Genomic DNA, 20,053 nt, shown 5'->3' with positions numbered 1-20,053 from the left:
TCAGAATGTGATTGCAAAACTTTGACCGACAAGAGTGTATTGTGCACTCTTGTCGGTCACAATGTCTCATTCCGGGAGACATTGCCTCTGAATGTCTCCCAGAATGAGACAATCTTCTGCAATCAGAATGTGATTGCAAAACTTTGACCGACAAGAGTGTATTGTGCACTCTTGTCGGTCACAATGTCTCATTCCGGGAGACATTGCCTCTGAATGTCTCCCAGAATGAGACAATCTTCTGCAATCAGAATGTGATTGCAAAACTTTGACCGACAAGAGTGTATTGTGCACTCTTGTCGGTCACAATGTCTCATTCCGGGAGACATTGCCTCTGAATGTCTCCCAGAATGAGACAATCTTCTGCAATCAGAATGTGATTGCAAAACTTTGACCGACAAGAGTGTATTGTGCACTCTTGTCGGTCACAATGTCTCATTCCGGGAGACATTGTCACTGCATGTCTCCCAGAATGAGACAATCTTCTGCAATCAGAATGTGATTGCAAAACTTTGACCGACAAGAGTGTATTGTGCACTCTTGTCGGTCACAATGTCTCATTCCGGGAGACATTGCCTCTGAATGTCTCCCAGAATGAGACAATCTTCTGCAATCAGAATGTGATTGCAAAACTTTGACCGACAAGAGTGTATTGTGCACTCTTGTCGGTCACAATGTCTCATTCCGGGAGACATTGCCTCTGAATGTCTCCCAGAATGAGACAATCTTCTGCAATCAGAATGTGATTGCAAAACTTTGACCGACAAGAGTGTATTGTGCACTCTTGTCGGTCACAATGTCTCATTCCGGGAGACATTGTCACTGCATGTCTCCCAGAATGAGACAATCTTCTGCAATCAGAATGTGATTGCAAAACTTTGACCGACAAGAGTGTATTGTGCACTCTTGTCGGTCACAATGTCTCATTCCGGGAGACATTGTCACTGCATGTCTCCCAGAATGATATCAAGTTCCCCATTCATAACTTGAATGCGGAACTTTGACCGACAAGAGTGTATTGTGCACTCTTGTCGGTTGAAAGTTCTGCAATCAGAAGAAGATTGTTGAACAATCCGCCATTCCAGGAGGCATGAGCTTGTTATCTCTCCTGAAATGGCACCTATTTGATAATTCATGGAGCAGAACTTTGCACGCAATCAGACAAAAGATTGCGACAGAGTAACTGGGAAGACAGCAACTTGAAGCGATAAGCTGCTTGGGTGCTGTCTCCCAGATGCATCTGTCGGGCAAAGTCTCAAAGGAGCAGAACTTTGCACGCAATCAGACAAAAGATTGCGACAGAGTAACTGGGAAGACAGCAACTTGAAGCGAAGTTTTTTTTTTCGAGTCTTTGGTTAAGAAATCTTAACAAAAAAACAAAAAAAAAATCAGATAAAGTTGTCAATAACTTCATCAGTTAATGCTCACCTATGGGAGGTGTTTTGCGGGAGCTGGGGGTATCTTGGTGAGTACTCAGGAGGCCAAGAAGGGCACCCCAACAGACATTATCCTGATGAATTCAGTTGTCAACCATTCTGAAAACCGCCGAAGCCGTCGTGTGTAGAGAAATTGTTTAAATTTATTTTTTTCAGATTTAAATAAAAATAAGAAATGTTTACTATTATGGATTTTGAAATTTTTTTAAATTAAGAGTAGGAGATGAGGGTAAAAAAGGGGGTTGGCGTCCTAAGGCGTCCTAGTGTAAATTTCTCAAAATTGTGATATTTACATCACATTTTTGAGAGGTTTATGGGCGTCCTAAGGGAAAATTGAATAGCTAGGGCGTCCCGAATTTTCATTCTAAGATTTAAATATATTATATACTTAAGTATACTACAAGAAATATAAAAATTAAATTTTTATTATGTTAACTTATAAGAAATTTTTTTGAATTATCGTTGATTTATTGTAATCTTTCCAGGCTATACTTTTGAAATCAACTTTACCTGTCATACGCATTAATGTAGTAGATGTCCAGGTGTAGCTATTATATCCCAGCAAAGGTATTTTATCATTGTAAGATATCAAAATGAAGCGTTTTTTCAGATATAATTTTTCGTAAATTTTTCAAAAATAAGATGGTAAAAAGCCTCGACTTGCTCGAAAAATAACAATTTTTTTTACTTGTAAAAATAACCTTTTTACAGCATGGGCAGCTATTCAATCACTATTTCTTTTTCTAAAAGTATATTTTTCAAAAAAAATTAAGATCAAATTCGACAATTTCTTGATGAAAGCAAAAATATTACACATACTTCTAGATGCATGGATAAAATATGCAATTATTCAATCAATTCGCATGATTTGAAAAAAAAAATCTAAATTTGATAAAAATGTAGAAATTTTTTATTTTGAACTTGAGATTCGATTTTTTTGATCCAATTTGTGAATTTTTTTTGATCGGAATTTCAATTAATTTGTTGATCAAAAATGACCTCACAATGTTTGATCATAAGTGAAGTCATCTTCATGGGTATTTAGAAATTCCAAGAGAAATTGCTTATTTCTCGCAGATGTAATATCTGAGAAAATCGAATTTAAATATTCATAGAAACCCAAATCATTCTCCGGTTCGAATAATTCATCTGTTGCTTTTTCTGTTTTTTCTATGAATTTTAATAATTTGATTAATAAATCTTCATCAGGAAGAATTATTGCTGCATTTGTGATAAAATTCCATATTGAGGTAATATGGCAATAATTACATTTATAAAATGTAATTTTATCCAAAATTTTTTGGCAAATTCGCATAATAGCATTAATATTTGAAGCTGAGATTAAACCTGTGATTACTTCTGTAACTTTTGGAAAATCATCGCAATTTAATATCTCTTTATATTGAATTGAGAAATAAAAAAAATCAAATGGATTCATTTCTTCAATTTCAAGGAGATTGTAAAAATTGATAGAAGTGTTATTGCAACAAATTGTATTTGCAGCAAAAAATATCATTTGCTCGATTCCATTTTTGGAATAAATTTGCTGGAACAATGTTAAATTAAAACAGTTGCTTAATTTTTCTTCATTGTTTTCATAAAAAAGTAACAAGTTTGCAACTGAAATTTCAAAATTTTGATAATTGCCAGTTATTTCAGTAAATATATATATTTGCTTTTCTTCATCTAAAAATGGCAAATATTGATTTGCAATATTAACTAAAGTTTGGGATAAATTGTTCCAGTTTGATTTTACAATTTGTGAGCACATTATGTAATATGTAAATTTATCCGCTTTGTAGGAATTTAAAATTGTTTGTTGTTCTGTTTCAGTTAAATTACTGAATTTTTCAAGATTAATATTGTGATAAAAAATAGAATCCTTGAAAACAATTATCGAAAATGCGCTCGTTATTGGGAATTCTTCCTACTACAAATGCTATTGTTGGGCCGTCAAAACAAGTTTCAGTTAATAGCAAGCAAAATTCTGAAAAAATAGAAAAAATCTTCCATAACAACAAAATCAAACAATAAAAAACAAAATTCATCCGACAATCCTCCTAAACGTAAAGCTCCTATTTCGGAAAGGATTCTCAGCGATAATAACTTATATTTTCAAGTTCATCGAAAGAGATCGAAAAGCAAACGTTCACATCTACAGAGAAAAAGAATTGATATATGAAGTCTAATTCCTTTTATAACTACTATATTTTATTCTTATGACTAAAAAATAATATATTATTTAAAATTTTCATTTTTTTTTTAACAATTTCGTTTTATTTCCATTTATTGTTAAATGTTTTAGCATACACCTTTCTTTGTTCATCTTCTAAATACAATTTATTTTTCTTAGATATAATTCTATTCATTCATTCGATCGTCATTTTCAGTACATGATCGTAATTTTCAATTATTGATCGCGATTTTACTTCAGAATTTGTTTGCAATATTGCTTATCAAAATTATATCTCTATTCTCTCATTTCTGTTTAGTCAATATCATTACACTCCTATTGTCTAATAACATGCTATTAATTTTCTTAAAATTAAAAAAATATCAACTTTTAAAAACAGAAACTTAACATCCTTAGGTCAATGGATTTTGATGTGAGATACATTTAATCTGTTTTTCTTTTTTATTTTAATAATTGAATATTTATAGTTGTTATGGGTCTTACATTGTAAAACGAATTTTCTGAAAGTAAATTTACTTTTTCTTCAAATCTTTCTTACATATTTATTAAAAAAAATTATCCAAAAAAAGATGTTTTAGAATGAAAAAAATAGAAAAATCTTCATTTATAGTCTTTCTTGAATGTATACGTTTTGATTTTTTTTTTTAAAAAATTCAATTTCTAGAAAATCGAGAAAAAATCATTTTCTTCTATTTTTTTAGGACGCCATACCCATTGAAATCTCCTCTCAGGACGCCATAAACTATTCAATTATGGTGTAAACTTCTCAAAAATTGAATAGTTTACATCAGGACGCCTTAGGACGCCAACCCTTTACGCGCCCGAGATGAGACAAATTTAAATTTTTAAGAAATATTTGGAAGGGCGTAAGATACGCCAACTTAAAAATATTATCAAATGAGAGAAAATCACTCAACAAAAAAACAATTCTTTCAAAAAGTTTAAAATTGATCTTTCTAATACATATCCTATGGAAGGAGTTTACATTCTCAAAATAAAAACCAGTTCAAAATCTTATTATTCCTTGAATAAAAATCATTTAATTTCAAATCCATTCCAAATTCTTAAATCTGTATTAAAATCATTTTGCCAACAACCAATACAATAAAAATTACATTTCCATATATCTTCTTGTCCATTTTAATTTTTTATCTCATTTTATTTAATTTTATTTAAAGCATATAGACATCGAGATCCTTTACACATAGTTATATAAAAGTCAAATACATAATAAATTCTTAATTCTAGAGATATCTCAAAATCTCAATTTTTTAATTTAAAATACCTTTCATTTTTCACAGTACTATCACAACAAACAAGCCATTTACTAATTAACACATATAAGAAAAATATCAAATTACAAAACAACTTTCAATATCATTCGCATCAAATTCTATTTTTTCATAATTATCAACTACATGTTATTATATAATATATGTCGGCGCATATTCCACTCTATACAAGTGTCAGACACACTCACACAAAGCTGTGAGATTCATACCTCTATCAGTAGGACTTCTCAAATCAAGAACACATATGTTTCACTATCGCACATCTGTGTAGGATCTAATTAACCCTTTGGACTGGTACTTCAAAATTTGATAATTTGATAATTTCATGTGATATCATCATTTGCCTTTAAAACAACTGTGCGTTAAACTAGACACGTTTCTCTATCATAATGCAAAATATCAAAGTTTGGGAGACTCCCAAAGTGTCTGAAACTGATCATAAGGGTGAAAAACCGTTTTCCAGAAGTTGGGAACGTAGGGTATTGCAACATAATTTCATATTTCTAATTTCATACAGTATGTGTTTCAATTTGATAGTGATCATTTTGTGGAAACGAATGAAACCTATTACATAAATAATGTTGAAAGATATTTTGCGAACACAAGCTAAATTCTGTTCCTTTTATGGAATTATACATTATATATAAAATATAACTAATGTTGAATGTTTTTATTCAACAACTCCATGTTTGCAATTTTGACAGTATTTTGAATCTGATTTCACATGTTTTTTCTTCAAAATTCCATCGGAGTTAAAGAAATCAATAATTTTTCACGTTCATATATTCCGATAATTGCAAGATAAAATTTTTTTATTGATTCTAAATCATCTTAAGACATTCTAATGACCAAATTCACCTCAGATAAACTATCATTAACACGGATTCATTTTATAAAAACTGTAAAAAAATTTCAACGATATCAAATCTTGAAATAGAAACAGACCATTTAAGACTTTGAAATTGGTTAGTATACATACTCAGTAAATAACTATTTGTAAATATAAAAGTACGAAAGTTAAATTCTTTAAAATAGAGTTTAGTTGTTTCTGAGGAGCAAGAGCTGTGTTGTCCTCAGTGCCTGTGAAACAATATTCTGGTTCTTGTTTATAAGAAGCTCCATGATCATTTCCTTTGCATGGATTTCTTCAACTTTTATCCTTCCGAGTGGGTGTCTGTGGACGTATTCACCGATATCGTGGCAAGCGACTGTAACTGTCTCTTCATCATCAGATTTAAGAAGATCTCTGAGAGCAATAAGAACTGCGAAGTTATTTTCACCGAATCTCTCAACGTTAGCCTTCCAGAAGAGTTCTGATGAGTGTGAGATTGTGTTCTTCAGCTTTCCGCTCTTGACTTCGCGGACGTATTTGTCCCAAAGAGAGAGCTTCTTAAGGGCCTGGGCCATATCATCAGCGACCTTAGCGATCTCTGTTGTAAGCTCTGGGTCGACGTAGTGCTTTGTCTGAAGGTTACGGACGAGGCGGAGGATATCGTAATCATAAGCGTTCTCGATGAAAACAATTGATGGGTTAAGCTGCTGGATGATGAATGTGAGAAGGCGGACGAGCTCTTCACGTTCTGGCTGAACTGTAGAGAGGAGTTTTGTCAAGATTGGGATAAAGTCACCTTCAGAGAGTTGGCCAGCACCTTCTGCAGAGAATGAGATTCCCCAGATGCAGAAGAGGATGTGGTAGAGAGAGTCTGTGTTGCTTGCCTTTTGTGCTTGTGTGAGGAGATCAAGAAGAAGCTTTGTTCCCTTCTCGGAAATGAATGTGGAGCGGAACTGCTCTGAGCGGAGAGCACGCTTGACACATTCGAGGGCGATTGAGGCTTCATTTAACTTGGCTGAGAGGAGGGAAAGGGCTGTACGTGTGAATGTCTGGAAGGCTTCTGTTGTGGCCTTTGTATCACGCTCGGAAATGATTGTACCAAGGAGGAGAAGGATTGTACGAACTAAGAATGCTTGATTCAAGTGATCAGCTGTGTGGCCAATGAGAATTTTAGCGCAGCCCTCAGAGAGTTTCTGGGAGTTAGCCATAAGTGCTCCGATTGTAGCGTTGAAATCGAGATCTAATAATCTATCGATGAAAGCGCAAAGAAGATTGAGTGGTGCTGGGTCAGAACGTGTTGAAAGAAGCTTTGTGAAGATTTCTGCGTGATTTTTGTTTTTGACGAATTCTGTTAATTGATTTTCTGGAGATGCCTGGAAAAGGGAAACAAATGCTTTGCAATCCTCAGCATTTTCTGATTCTAAGGAGAGAGAAGCTGGGTTTCCATCTCTAAAAATGGCATCGCGTTGCTCGAGACGAACAAATAATGGGTGCTTTGAACGCTGCATACTGTTATCTGGATCGAACAGACTCTAGAAAATTTTGTGAGGAAATTGAATGGTTTACAACGTCGATCAAGATAGACGATTAAGAAGTATTTTGAGAGATTGTAAACTCATCCATCAATTCTTATATTTAGAGTTTTTAAGCATAAAATTTAATAATAATTCATTTCTTCTGTTAAAATAATAATAAATGTTGGCAAAGGTACATTCACTATTTTTGACAAAATTTTAAATTTTCATGGGGTTGTAAATCTTATAATAACTAGATGAATAAGGAATGAATCCCAGTATAATGTGCATCATTATATTAAACACTATATGTAAGGCTAATGATTCTATTAACACTTATGAAGATCTATAGTATTTGAGCAGATAAATTTGATAATTTCCAAAACTCTTATATTTCAAAATTAAAGTGTGCGAATGCATTTAAATGAGAGCAAAAAGAGATTGATGCTGTTAAAACTAGGTGTTAATTTGCAATTATTTCGCATCACAAGAACTACCCAGTAAATTCGGCTATCTTTCTTTGCAATTATTCTCCATTATACATATAATATAATGGTTAGGGTTTGAAGAAAAGTTACTAGAGAATTATTGACTTTTGAAATAATACAGAATTTTACTTGAAGAAATCATTAATTTATGAGTTCCAAATTGCTAAGCATGACGAAGGATCATTAAATTTGCTACAATTAAATACACTTATTGCAGAATTAAGATTTTTGAAATTAAAAGTTTGAAATATTGCCTTTTTGAATAAAAATTTAAATTTTATTATATAATCATGATAATATCTTATAGAAATTAAAAGAAAATATTTTAAACCATTCAAATATTTTGAATGTCTTATCAATTTAAAATATTAAAAGATAGCTTGATTTTATCATCATTAGTTGTTATCAAAGTTTTCTTCTTTTGATGAACAACAGTAAATGATTTGTTAATTACTTGTCTTCCTTTTTCGCAGCAAAATCGAAAGTTATGATGATAATCTTGCTCTCAATTTTGAAACTCTCTGATTTACAAGTAAGCATTCCTTTGGAAAAGCAGTCCTATTCTGTTTTCAAGATATTTTAAAGCCTCCATTTCATACAATGCGCAGATCTATTCGAAATTGCAAGAACTCTCAAGAAAAATGCAGCAGCAAAGAAGATTCCATAGTTTCTAGCATCAAAAATTTACAACCTTAATACAACAGTTAAAGAGAAGCTCGAAAAGAAAATATTTAACCATAAAGCTGGAAACCATTCGATATCTACTATTGGATCTAATAAAAAGTTAATTATAACATATTTAACATGCTATTTGTTGACTTTGTTCCATTATATTACCATAAATATCTTTTTGAAATCTAAAATATTTTTACGATTTTAACCATGTGTTGTTGAAACCATATATCAATCTTAGCTAAAGTATAGTTTATGAGTCTGTCACCATCTAACGTATGAATTTTCAAAAATGTCAAATATGTTCATTTTTTCTGTAGATTCAGCCATAATTTCACGTTGTTATACTATTCAACTATTATTTAATATTTTTATCGATTTAAATATATGATGAGATGCTTAGTTCTCCTAGAAATCTATTTTTAATCGCAATTTTAACTTTCCAAAAAAATTCAAAAATAAAAATCCCTCTCAATTTTCTAAGTTTTATAACTCGCCAAATCTCTAGCCAAATTTTTTTGGCCCGTATAAATATTGTTAGGCACTATATAGGGATGCTATTTATCCTATTTTCATCCCATTTTACTGTTATCGCCTAGTGAATGTACCTTTATGTTGGCAATATATCGAGATTCTTTTTTAATCATTGATAACTTAGTGGAAACCATCTATTAACTTATTGAAATATTGGTTGATTGACTTAATTTATGTATATGCAAGGATTTGTTCAGTATAAAAAGGATAATTTTTAAAAAATTTCAATAATTATTAGTTTACATTCTATTATACTGCGCGATATATCAAAGATAAGCTAACTTTGATCCTGAAGAAATATATCAAAAATGTAATCCTTCAATATAAGAGCAGTTCATTAAAATGTGTATGATAACATGGAATTTTATTGTTGTACTTATAACCCTTCAATTTTGTACTCTAAAGTTTCCTTTCAATGATACTTCACCTCGATTATCATAAATTCTTGAGAATAATGAATGATCATTTCTTCATTATCATTTGTAATTTTACTAAAATATTTCCCCTGCAATATGAACTGGTGTCAATCCAATCAATTTTTCCATCATGTCATATTAGAAAATAATATGAGTTTATGTGATATTATTTTTCAGAAGATTTTGTGTTCTTCTTCAAAATTTTATTTTTTTATTAAAAAGAATCTTTACAAAATATACATTTACTTTAATTAATATTTAAAAACGTGCTCTATCAAAAGTTCCAAAAATTCAATATTTTAGCTTTTCTGAGGTGTCACTTTTGATGAATTTCTGTTTACAACAATATTAATTTGCATCTTGAATGCATATAGGATATATAATAATTTTAAAACATCAAAAAGTGACGATTTGCGGTTAGAAAAAGTCATCAAAACACTTTTTAATGATTTGATTTAACATATGCATAGACCATCTCTTTGATATTTAACTTCAATTTCCCGAAATGAAAAGGATTTGAACAAAAACGATTATTTTACGATCATTTTTTGTAATTTTTTTAAATTGAGACTGACATCTCTAAAATCATCTACAAAATCCAAATATCAAATAAAATAATATCATTAAAATTCCTCTCAATTTAAAAAATTTTTATAAATTGAGACTTCAATCTCTAAAATCTTCTAAAAAATCCATATATCACAAAAACTCACAATATTATTTTTATTCTCAATTTCAAAATTTTTTTGTACTGACTTTCTTTTTGCCTAACAGCAAGGCAGAAATTTGAAACGAAGTTTCAATTTTCTCAATCTTGCATTCTGGGCACGTAAGTGCCCAGAATGCTAAAAGGCGCGTAGCGCCGTCTCTGAATATCAAATTTATTATAATTTATGAAATTTCAAATAAAATCGATCTGTTATAACACACTGGTGCATGACAGCCTTGTCAGTCAATTCTATCGGCGCGAAGCGCCGATAGAATTAAGACTGTATATAGAGGACAACACCCACACTTTTTACATTATGAATTTACAGTAAATTAGCGTCCTATATTTGTATTTTTTATGACTTAATTTTGATAGTTTTCGTTCAGAAATTTTAATCATATTTTAAGTAAACAAATAGTAGTATTCTTCATTATTTTGTTGGAGCTTTGCGCCAACTAAATAGTGAATAATTCAATTTTTCAAAAAATAATTTAATTTGGCCGAAGGTGGCGTGCTTGCCCGAAGGGCAAGCGAAACCACCTGAGGCCCAAATTATATTTGATCAAATATACCTCTTTGCACTGCAGATCAATCACATGATATGCTTGTGGACCTACCTTTCGGTAAAAATGTGTATCGAGAAAGGTAGTCTCACGAAAAATCTGACTGTAAAAATGTGTATCGAGTTTTGAGAAATTTATGGAAAATTACGACATCTAAAATTTTTGGTTGATGTCCAAGGGAGAAACTCACCAAGCCCATTATGAGAAATTGATGGAGATTTTTACAGGATATAATGATGTCTCCGATGCTTTGTACCGGCTTAAAACAAATGACGAAGAAAAATTAAACGCAATTTACAACAAAATCAAACAAAACCTGATTGACTCTTATCGAATTCCGCCTGGTGAGATTATCAATAAAATATCTCAACTTTCAATTTATAACAACTGCTTCATGAAGTTATATTTAGCGATTACCAAACAAATTGTTGACGAATTCCATCTAAATCAGGTCAACAAAATCAACGAAGTTTTTAACTACCTTTTCTACAAAGAATACAATATAGTCTTGAATGAAAATGGGAGAAAAAATTTTAACGATTTTGAAGATTCTCATTATTCATCTGATATTCACGAACAAAATACAATTCACAGATCTATTATGTATGATGACAAAATATCATTGATAATTTTTACAGAAAGCGAAGGATTTGATAAAAATCAAAAATTAAAAAGTGAATTATATCCATATTCATATGAAGGTATTTCATTACTTGAATTATGTTGTTATCATGGATCTGTTGATTGTTTTAAGATCTTAATAACGAAATTTCAATCAGAAATCACTCCAGAATGTCTTAGATATTCTTTTTTGAGCGGAAATCAAGCCATTCTGAATGAATGCTTGAAAGTACAAAAACCAGATGATGTATGCATGAAATATGCAATAATATCACACAATATCGATTTTGTCACATTTTTGATGAATGAACACAACATAAACATTGATTTAGAATTGTGCTATAAATACAATAATCTTCAATCATTTTTAGTTTACTTAGATCAAACAAATGATATCAACACATGTTTTGTTTATTCTTCGAATTTCCATCTTTCATCACTTTTAGAATATTTTATTTCAAATGGTGCAGATATCAATTCTAATGACGAATATGGATGTACCCCTCTTCATTATGCAGCCAGAGAAAATAGCAAAGAAACTGCAGAAATTCTTATTTCAAATGGTGCAAATATCAATGCTAAAGACGAATATGGATGTACCCCTCTTCATTATGCAGCCATTAAAAATAGCAAAGAAACTGCAAAAATTCTTATTTCAAATGGTGCAGATATCGGTGCTGAAGGCAAAGATGGATGGACCCCTCTTCATTATGCAGCCATTAAAAATAGCAAAGAAACTGCAGAAATTCTTATTTCAAATGGTGCAAATATCAATGCTAAAGACGAATATGGATGTACCCCTCTTCATTATGCAGCCATTAAAAATAGCAAAGAAACTGCAGAAATTCTTATTTCAAATGGTGCAAATATCGGTGCTGAAGGCAAAGATGGATGGACCCCTCTTCATTATGCAGCCATTAAAAATAGCAAAGAAACTGCAGAAATTCTTATTTCAAATGGTGCAAATATCAATGCTAAAGACGAATATGAATTTACCCCTCTTCATTATGCATCCAGATATAATCGGAAAGAAACTGCATAAATTCTTATTTCAAATGGTGCAAATATCAATGCTAATGACGAATATGGATGTACCCCTCTTCATTATGCAGCCAGAGAAAATAGGAAAGAAGCTGCAGAAATTCTTATTTCAAATGGTGCAGATGTCGATGCTAAAGACAAATATGTATTTACCCCTCTTCATCTAGCAGCCATTAAAAATAGCAAAGAAACTGCAAAAATTCTTATTTCAAATGGTGCAGATATCGGTGCTGAAGGCAAAGATGGATGGACCCCTCTTCATTATGCAGCCATTAAAAATAGCAAAGAAACTGCAGAAATTCTTATTTCAAATGGTGCAAATATCAATGCTAAAGACGAATATGAATTTACCCCTCTTCATTATGCATCCAGATATAATCGGAAAGAAACTGCATAAATTCTTATTTCAAATGGTGCAGATGTCGATGCTAAAGACGAATATGAATTTACCCCTCTTCATTATGCATCCAGATATAATCGGAAAGAAACTGCATAAATTCTTATTTCAAATGGTGCAGATGTCGATGCTAAAGACAAAGATGGATGTACCCCTCTTCATCTAGCAGCCAGAGAAAATCGCAAAGAAACTGCAGAAATTCTTATTTCAAATGGTGCAAATATCAATGCTAAAGACAAAGATGGATGGACCCCTTTTCATTATGCAGCCATTAAAAATAGCAAAGAAACTGCAGAAATTCTTATTTCAAATGGTGCAGATATCGGTGCTGAAGGCAAAGATGTATGTACCCCTCTTCATCTAGCAGCCAGAGAAAATCGCAAAGAAACTGCAGAAATTCTTATTTCAAATGGTGCAGATATCAATGCTGAAAACAAAGATGGATGTACCCCTCTTCATTATGCATCCAGATATAATTGGAAAGAAATCCTTAATTCAAACAAGACAAGACTGTCAAGTTGAATTTCGTAAAGGCAAAGGTTCAAGAGCGGGTCGCCATATTTTTCATTTATTTATTTATAATAATAAAGACTCATATTTCCAGACTATACTTGTCAAATATATTTAAAACATTATATTATTTCATCGATTCCATAGCACCTTGGCAAACATAAATATACTTTAAAATTTTCATTGAATTGGAAATTTCTTCTGATTTTTTTCTAAATAATTACACCTATCTGACCTCTATTCGAATTTATTACGACAAGCTTGAAGCGTAAATGAAAATTTATCTTAAACAACAGGATTGAATGTCATGTTACACGGGTGTATGTACATATTTAAATCGGAGCAAATCTTAATCTAAATTTCTACCATAAAATTTAAAGATACACCCCGTGTTAACAGAGATTTGAATGATTTTAATTTTATCATATAGAACTACAAATTAATGAGTTAAAATGATTTCGAATCGAGAATTCGAAATATGATAACAAACATCTTTTACTTTTTCATAATTACTAAATTTGGAATTGTTAATTTGAGATTGGCGATGCCACCATGAAGCATGACTAGCTTTGTGCTAAAAAAATTAAAAATCGGAAATTCTGCTTCACATCTATTCAGGGATAAATGAGATAAGGTATTATTAAAATATTCTGTTGAACCACTAATATCAGTTGGTTTAAAAAATGAGCTCAGAATATTATTTTTAACGTAGCAATTATTGACTATTATATTGCCATCATTATAGAACAATGTAGCATCATTTGGTACTGTATTCCCCGTTATAGAACAGAAATCAATATTCATAACATCTTCATAATGAGCAATCAATCCAAAATCAGTGCCCTTTTGAGAATTATTTACGATATTCAAATGATTCAATGAGGATTTAAAATTCGCAGTTATTAATATTGATTCGCTATCTGCAATGTTATTAAAGTATGTCGAATACTCAAATTTAAGTGGAGCTGTTGTACTTTCTGCATAACTCGATGATATTTCCCATGCTTTTCATGAAGTATAATTTGTTTTAGATAGCGAAATATTACCATTTTCTTGAAAGGTCAATGCGTTCGTATCAGTTCCTGGCTTTCCACAGCCAAATAATGTGCTTTCAAGGATATAATTAAGACAATTTTCACCTACATTTCCTACGAAAATAATCCATAACAATTTTCATTATCGGTTGGATTTGAGAAAGAATCTATTGCACAAAATCTCCTTTGTACTATAGAGCAATCTTGGCTTTCAGTGAATATACTACCTCCATTTCCTGGCGAAGAACAATTATAGAATTCGCAGTAATTATGGAAAAGTTTGGAGTTATATGAAGCATCAAAATTTATTATTTTATCTTTTTCATCAGAGAAAAGACATTCATCTAAGTAGTATTGTGTTTCTCCAGATTTAATCTCGCAGTTTTAACATTTTGTCTTCTTATTTCGGAACGAATCCTCGTAAAATTCTTCCCAGATGTCATTGCCTTCTAAATGTCTTTTCCTACATGGAATTCCTTCATGAAAAGTAATGAAAATTGAAACAATCGTACTTTTTTTACGGGTCTGTTTCAATAAAAAAGGGGGACAATTAATATCATGCATTCTTGAATACAGAACCAAAAGAATTAATGACATATAAAACGCTTAAGACACACAAAAATTCATTTAGAAATTCCTCGCATATCGAATCACAAATTCAAAAATCGAGTTTGATTTAATTTATTGATTAAATTAAGTCAACAATATTCATGTGATATAACATAAAGTAAAAAATCATGAAAAGCATCAAAAAAGCACAAAACGAGATTACCGAAAAATCCAACACTAAATTTACTGCAAATAATATTTCTTGCTTGTTGTGTATCTAATTCGACAACCAAAATCCAAATCTAAAAATACCCCTTTAAAAAAATTCTGTGAAAAACCGCATGGCCCAGCCTTTTTAACCAATGCCTTTCAAGCAGTTTGTTGAAATCGGTCGTATTGCCCTCATTAACTACGGCGAACTTGTAGATAAGCTCGCTATCATTGTCGATATTGTTGATGATAAGCGCGTTCTTATCGATGTTCTTGAAACAGAAGCTCCACGTCAGACAATCCCAATTCTCCGCCTCAAGCTCACCGACTACGTCGCCAAGATCCAGCGCAATGCTGCTCCAGAAGCTGCTAAGGCCGCTGCTAAGGATCTTATCAAGCAATTCTACGAATCCGCCTGGGGCAAGCAGGTTATCGCCCGCAAGAACAAGGCTCAGATGAACGACTTCCAGCGCTTCAAATATGCTCAGCTTGTCGCCAAGCGTGATGCTCTTGTTGCTAAGGAACTCAACCAACACTAAAGATTTTATACAACGCTATTTAAAGCATATGCACATATATAAATTTAAAATATTTTTTAATACTTCACATCTTTCATTTTCCAAAATCTGATGAGCCAAAAAAAATTTTTTTTTGTAAGAAACAAATATGAAAAATTTTATTGCTATACTAATTAGAAACATAATACAATACAAAATCATTGGGCTGATTCCTCTGGTTTAGCGGTCATAACAATTGCACCGAGAGATTTCACAAACGACTGAAATTCGGACTTATTCATGCCTTTAGCAGAATCTGAGATTGTTGCCAACAACGCTTCGGCTTCTCCTGGTGTTACGGTGATACCTTTTGATTGCATTAAAGCAATTACATCTTGAGGATCAATAAAATTATCATGTCCTGCATCAATAGTTTCAAATAATTCATCTATTTCATCTTCGAATGATAATTGTTTATATCTGCGAGTCATAAGTAAAACGAATGCATTAAAATCAATTTTAGCTTCATCACCGACGACTTCGTTGATTATATCTTGTAATTGAGATGCAGTTGCTTTAACTCCGATTGCTGTAAGCATTTGTGAAATTTCTCGATAGCCTAAAAGACCATCATCTGTTTTGCATAAAGTTTGATAAACTACATGTAACTCTCTGATGTTAGAAAATAAAGCTGTACTGTAATCTTTCATCTGATAATGAATGCATTTACCTAAAAAAAAATAACGTTTCTAAATCTCGCACTTTTTAGAGTGAAATATTTTTATTATTAAAAAAGAATACACTAGAAATTAGAGCTATTGTATTTAAGCAAATTTTATAGTAGAAACTTAACTCAATTTAGAGTTTTTTAAAATCAAATTGAACAAATTGGGTCATCTTCAACTAATAGTTAATTTATGCATATAAAAAAAGAATCCATATAAGATTCCTGCTTTACTGTTAAAAAGAAGAATCCATATAAGATTTCTATATTTATCTTGGCGATTCCATCTGTGAAACCTCATCTTTATGTGGATTTCATTTCACATATACATGTAAGTGAAGAACATTGGAATAGTTCTTATTTTCAAAACTAGAAATAATACAATAGAAATTTCAAAACTACAAAACAAGATTTTATAACTAAGGATAGAAGTTACATAAAAATGTAGGGCAAAATAAATTCAAATTGCCATCGAACGTTTGAATTATGTTGATTTGTCGTTAGCTTGATTTCGGAATTTCATTTTTCAAGAGTATCGCAGACATCCTTTAATTTGTTATACCAGTCCTCTGCTTCTGCATGAGTTTCACATGTCATGATTAACGTTCTTTTTTTGTTTACAATGTTAATAGGAACGCCGGATGAGGTAGCGCATGAAACTGTTATGCATGTATTTTTTGTTAAAATCATGCAGCCTTGCTCAATGTACGTTGATTTGTCTACGAAATATCTTAAATGTCCATTTCCAAGAAGAACAAACCATCTTCTTTTCCATGATTTTACACGTTGGCCAAGTTTAACTGCCCATCCAGTTTTAATTATCTGGAAACAAGCTTCAGCCATCTATCAAATTTTATGATTCAATTTGATATCATATTGAATTTCAGATTTTCAATACAACATAAAATTTTGGTTATTCTTATGTCCAAATAGGATCGCCCGATTTTCAAATTTTTATGAAAATTTACAATGAAATCAGAATTCTAACAAATTATAATATTAACATCTTATTTATAGTGTTAGTCACACTTGATACAAAATTTTTTATAAACCTTTCAACTTTTATGAAATTCAACAATGGATATTCAATAAAAATCTTAATTTCCGATACTATTAAAGCAACAATAGACAATAATTGATAATGACATCGCTATTTTTAGGTTTCAGATCAGATTCTTGCAAAACAATGAAGCAATCAAGGAATAGAACATCATAAAAGTGATATATCATATCAACACTAGATAAGTTCATTTAAATTACCGTCCAAATGAGATTTTCTGGACTGACTCAACAACCAGAATTTTCCATTTTTCTGAGATTATAAAATTTGAAATTCGGACTATATTCACACATATATTCTGAAATAAGATCAGTATAAAACGTGTCAAATTAATATTCAAATGTGGAAAAGGATAATTTCATTCGTATTCTATCCACTTGTATTCATAATAATTTTACTATTAGTAATAGGCATACATATTACAACATCTAATTCAGGAATCATCCCTCTAGAAAGCACTCCAACGCAATATAATCTCACGACAAACCCAAATTTCATTGTACACCTTTCCGATACACATGTATCACCGTGCTATGAGACAGAGAGTCGCCTGCAAACAACTCTTTCGATTATTTCCCAGAAAATAAGTCCAGACGCCGTGATTTTAAGTGGCGACATCACGGACAACTATGTTGGCTGCAAACTCCCGACATACTCAGAACCAACGCTTGTACATTGGCAGGGCTACGAGAGAGCCATCAATGCTTCAGGTATTGATAGAGGCTTGCTCTTTGAAGTCCTTGGAAACCACGATATGTGGGGAATTGCATCATTCTCGGAAAACGAATATGCCGCAAAATTTACAAACACTTTTTCAGCGTCTTCCTTTTACTCTTTCTCGAAAACATACAATGGACTGAGAGTAGTAGGCTTTCAGCCACAAGATTTCCCTACAGGCCATGGACCGCATTTCTTCGCGCCAGTCTATAAATCTAAAATGATTGAAGCATTAAAATCTCAGTTAGAAAAAAGTGACAATGAAAAATTTACTATCGTAGTTAGTCATTTTCCACAAGAAACTGTCATGAATTTCAATGCAAAAACCGAATCAAAAGAAACCTTTAAGTCATTACTCAAGAAACATAACGTTGTTGCTCATTTAACTGGTCATACCCATCCATTACAGCCAGAAGTGAAGCATAACAAGCAGAACTACGTTGAATTCACATCAACACCCCTAAAGATCGTTCCGGGCTTCAATATCCTTACAGTTGACCATGGATATGTCAATTATGAGTTCCAAGTCTTGAATAACTCCAAAGATTATGCAATACTTACATCTCCAGGACCCACAAAATCCCAGAAAACTGTACTAAATACCAAGAAAATCCCAATCAGAGTTTTATCTTTTTCGAATTCAAGGGAAAAACAGTTCATGGTGTCCGGATCAGCTAAAGGAACACTTACTTTTCAGAGATTCATCAAAGAAAACGTCGCATTGTACTCCCTTGACGCAGAATTCGAAAATGGCAAGAATAACATTACAATTTCAGGAGATTTAGACTACTACTGCGAATTTTACGTCGGAGAACAAGCCGGACCATTCAGAGAAAAGCGCGCTCTCAATGTCCAAATGTGGTGGATAATTTTAGCGGCAATTTTCCTTTACGTTTACTTAGTTCCTATCCTTGTATCATTCTGGTTCAAAGCTGGCATCAAAACATACCTTTCCTGCATTCTTTTCGGACCAATCAAGATTGGAAACGTTGTTAAGAAGACATGCATATGGTATAGATGCCTTTTGACTTTCTTTTTCATATGGCCATTCTTTTTACCGACAATGATCTACAAAACGCAAGGAAAAATATCAATGATTTGGACTTGGGGAATTGTTGTCGACGGAAAAACGAATTTTGACGTTTTTTCATTGTGCGTTACCATGTTCTACCACGCATCAGTGTTTGTAGTCATGCTGGACGTTGCTATGATCATTGTCAGAAGAAATTTCAAATTTTATAAGATAATTATTGATATTTTGATAGATATTGTTTTGCTTTGCGGCGGATACTGTGTTTGGTTCAAGTTCGGACGCGACATGGGCTACAAAGCCTATTGGATTGATTCATTTGTTTTTGTTTTGATTCCAATCGGATTTGTGATCGCTACTGTCTTCGAATTTAGGTACCACAGAAAGAGAAATGCAGAAAATAAGATAATGAGTGAGACAGATACAATGTCCCCTCTTGACCAAACTTAGAATAAAAATTTGTTTGTATTTACCATAAATATTGTTTAATTTTTAATCACCATCATGACTAACTCTTATAAAAAATATCTGTTTTATACTGGAATCAATAAATTATTAGGTATTTTTCTGAAATTTAGATTTCATTTCTCATAAAAACTCTCAAATTTCATTGCTTATATAAGATTTCCTTGTAAGGATGATTGTTCAGTATTTCCATAAGAATATGTTAATATTAAGTCAATATATAATTAGTAGTATATGCGGACGGGTTTAGTGACTTTTTTTGTTACATCTATATATAGACGATGCATTAAAATATATTTATTTATAAATCATTAAAAAATTAACATTAATTTTAAAATAATTTATTTTTTTATCTTTTATAAAAGAAGCTATATATAGGGGCGGCGACAAATTTGCCCAGCCAGTAAAGTATTCAATTTTTTTGCATTTTTTTTAAAGCTTCTTAACTTAAATCATGGAATGTCTCAAAGACAAAAGTAGCATACAGCATGTAAAGCTAAAGAAAGATAATCATAATTAATACCTTAATTTTTAGTATTACGCATTTTTAG

The 20,053-nt window shown here is 31.8% G+C and overlaps 6 protein-coding genes across 6 annotated transcripts, besides 6 other annotated features; 3 read left to right on the top strand and 3 right to left on the bottom strand.

The window, feature by feature from the left end:
* Positions 1–1,661: 1,661 nt before the first annotated feature.
* Positions 1,662–4,450: a mobile genetic element.
* A 1,445-nt stretch (positions 4,451–5,895) lies between these two features.
* On the bottom strand, positions 5,896–7,292 carry TVAGG3_0333830 (proton-transporting ATPase activity, rotational mechanism; the record flags this gene model as incomplete). Its single annotated transcript, XM_001305212.2, has 1 exon — positions 5,958–7,259. The coding sequence occupies one exon, from the start codon at positions 7,257–7,259 to the stop codon at positions 5,958–5,960; it is 1,302 nt and encodes a 433-aa protein (XP_001305213.1).
* Positions 7,293–7,454: 162 nt separating this feature from the next.
* Positions 7,455–9,037: a mobile genetic element.
* A 645-nt stretch (positions 9,038–9,682) lies between these two features.
* Positions 9,683–9,720: a mobile genetic element.
* Positions 9,683–9,720: a terminal%2Cinverted (terminal inverted repeat of Banshee-A3 transposon ID:TVAGG3_0333810).
* A 1,096-nt stretch (positions 9,721–10,816) lies between these two features.
* Positions 10,817–14,876, top strand: TVAGG3_0333800 (ankyrin repeat and SOCS box-containing protein 4 family; the record flags this gene model as incomplete). The annotated part of the gene is made up of 1 exon (XM_001305211.1): positions 10,817–12,310. One exon carries the CDS (start codon positions 10,817–10,819, stop codon positions 12,308–12,310), a length of 1,494 nt encoding a protein of 497 aa, XP_001305212.1.
* A 272-nt stretch (positions 14,877–15,148) lies between these two features.
* Positions 15,149–15,606, top strand: TVAGG3_0333790 (ribosomal large subunit biogenesis; the record flags this gene model as incomplete). Its single annotated transcript, XM_001305210.2, has 1 exon — positions 15,162–15,548. The coding sequence occupies one exon, from the start codon at positions 15,162–15,164 to the stop codon at positions 15,546–15,548; it is 387 nt and encodes a 128-aa protein (XP_001305211.1).
* Positions 15,607–15,724: 118 nt separating this feature from the next.
* TVAGG3_0333770 (calcium-binding protein family) lies at positions 15,725–16,216 on the bottom strand (the record flags this gene model as incomplete). Its single annotated transcript, XM_001305209.1, has 1 exon — positions 15,725–16,216. The coding sequence occupies one exon, from the start codon at positions 16,214–16,216 to the stop codon at positions 15,725–15,727; it is 492 nt and encodes a 163-aa protein (XP_001305210.1).
* Positions 16,217–16,749: 533 nt separating this feature from the next.
* Positions 16,750–17,073, bottom strand: TVAGG3_0333780 (PH domain-like family; the record flags this gene model as incomplete). Its single annotated transcript, XM_001305208.1, has 1 exon — positions 16,750–17,073. One exon carries the CDS (start codon positions 17,071–17,073, stop codon positions 16,750–16,752), a length of 324 nt encoding a protein of 107 aa, XP_001305209.1.
* A 554-nt stretch (positions 17,074–17,627) lies between these two features.
* On the top strand, positions 17,628–19,764 carry TVAGG3_0333760 (TMEM62, metallophosphatase domain-containing protein; the record flags this gene model as incomplete). Its single annotated transcript, XM_001305207.1, has 1 exon — positions 17,631–19,487. One exon carries the CDS (start codon positions 17,631–17,633, stop codon positions 19,485–19,487), a length of 1,857 nt encoding a protein of 618 aa, XP_001305208.1.
* A 115-nt stretch (positions 19,765–19,879) lies between these two features.
* Positions 19,880–19,902: a terminal%2Cinverted (terminal inverted repeat of MuDR-5/MuDR-6/MuDR-7_TvMULE4 transposon ID:TVAGG3_0333740).
* Positions 19,880–20,053: part of a mobile genetic element that runs on past the window's edge.

Source organism: Trichomonas vaginalis, chromosome V, assembly GCF_026262505.1.
Source record: "Trichomonas vaginalis G3 chromosome V, whole genome shotgun sequence".
Taxonomy (NCBI): domain Eukaryota; phylum Parabasalia; order Trichomonadida; family Trichomonadidae; genus Trichomonas; species Trichomonas vaginalis.
The sequence above is the reverse complement of the archived record's forward strand: the minus strand, read 5'-3'. Positions and strand labels throughout refer to the sequence as shown.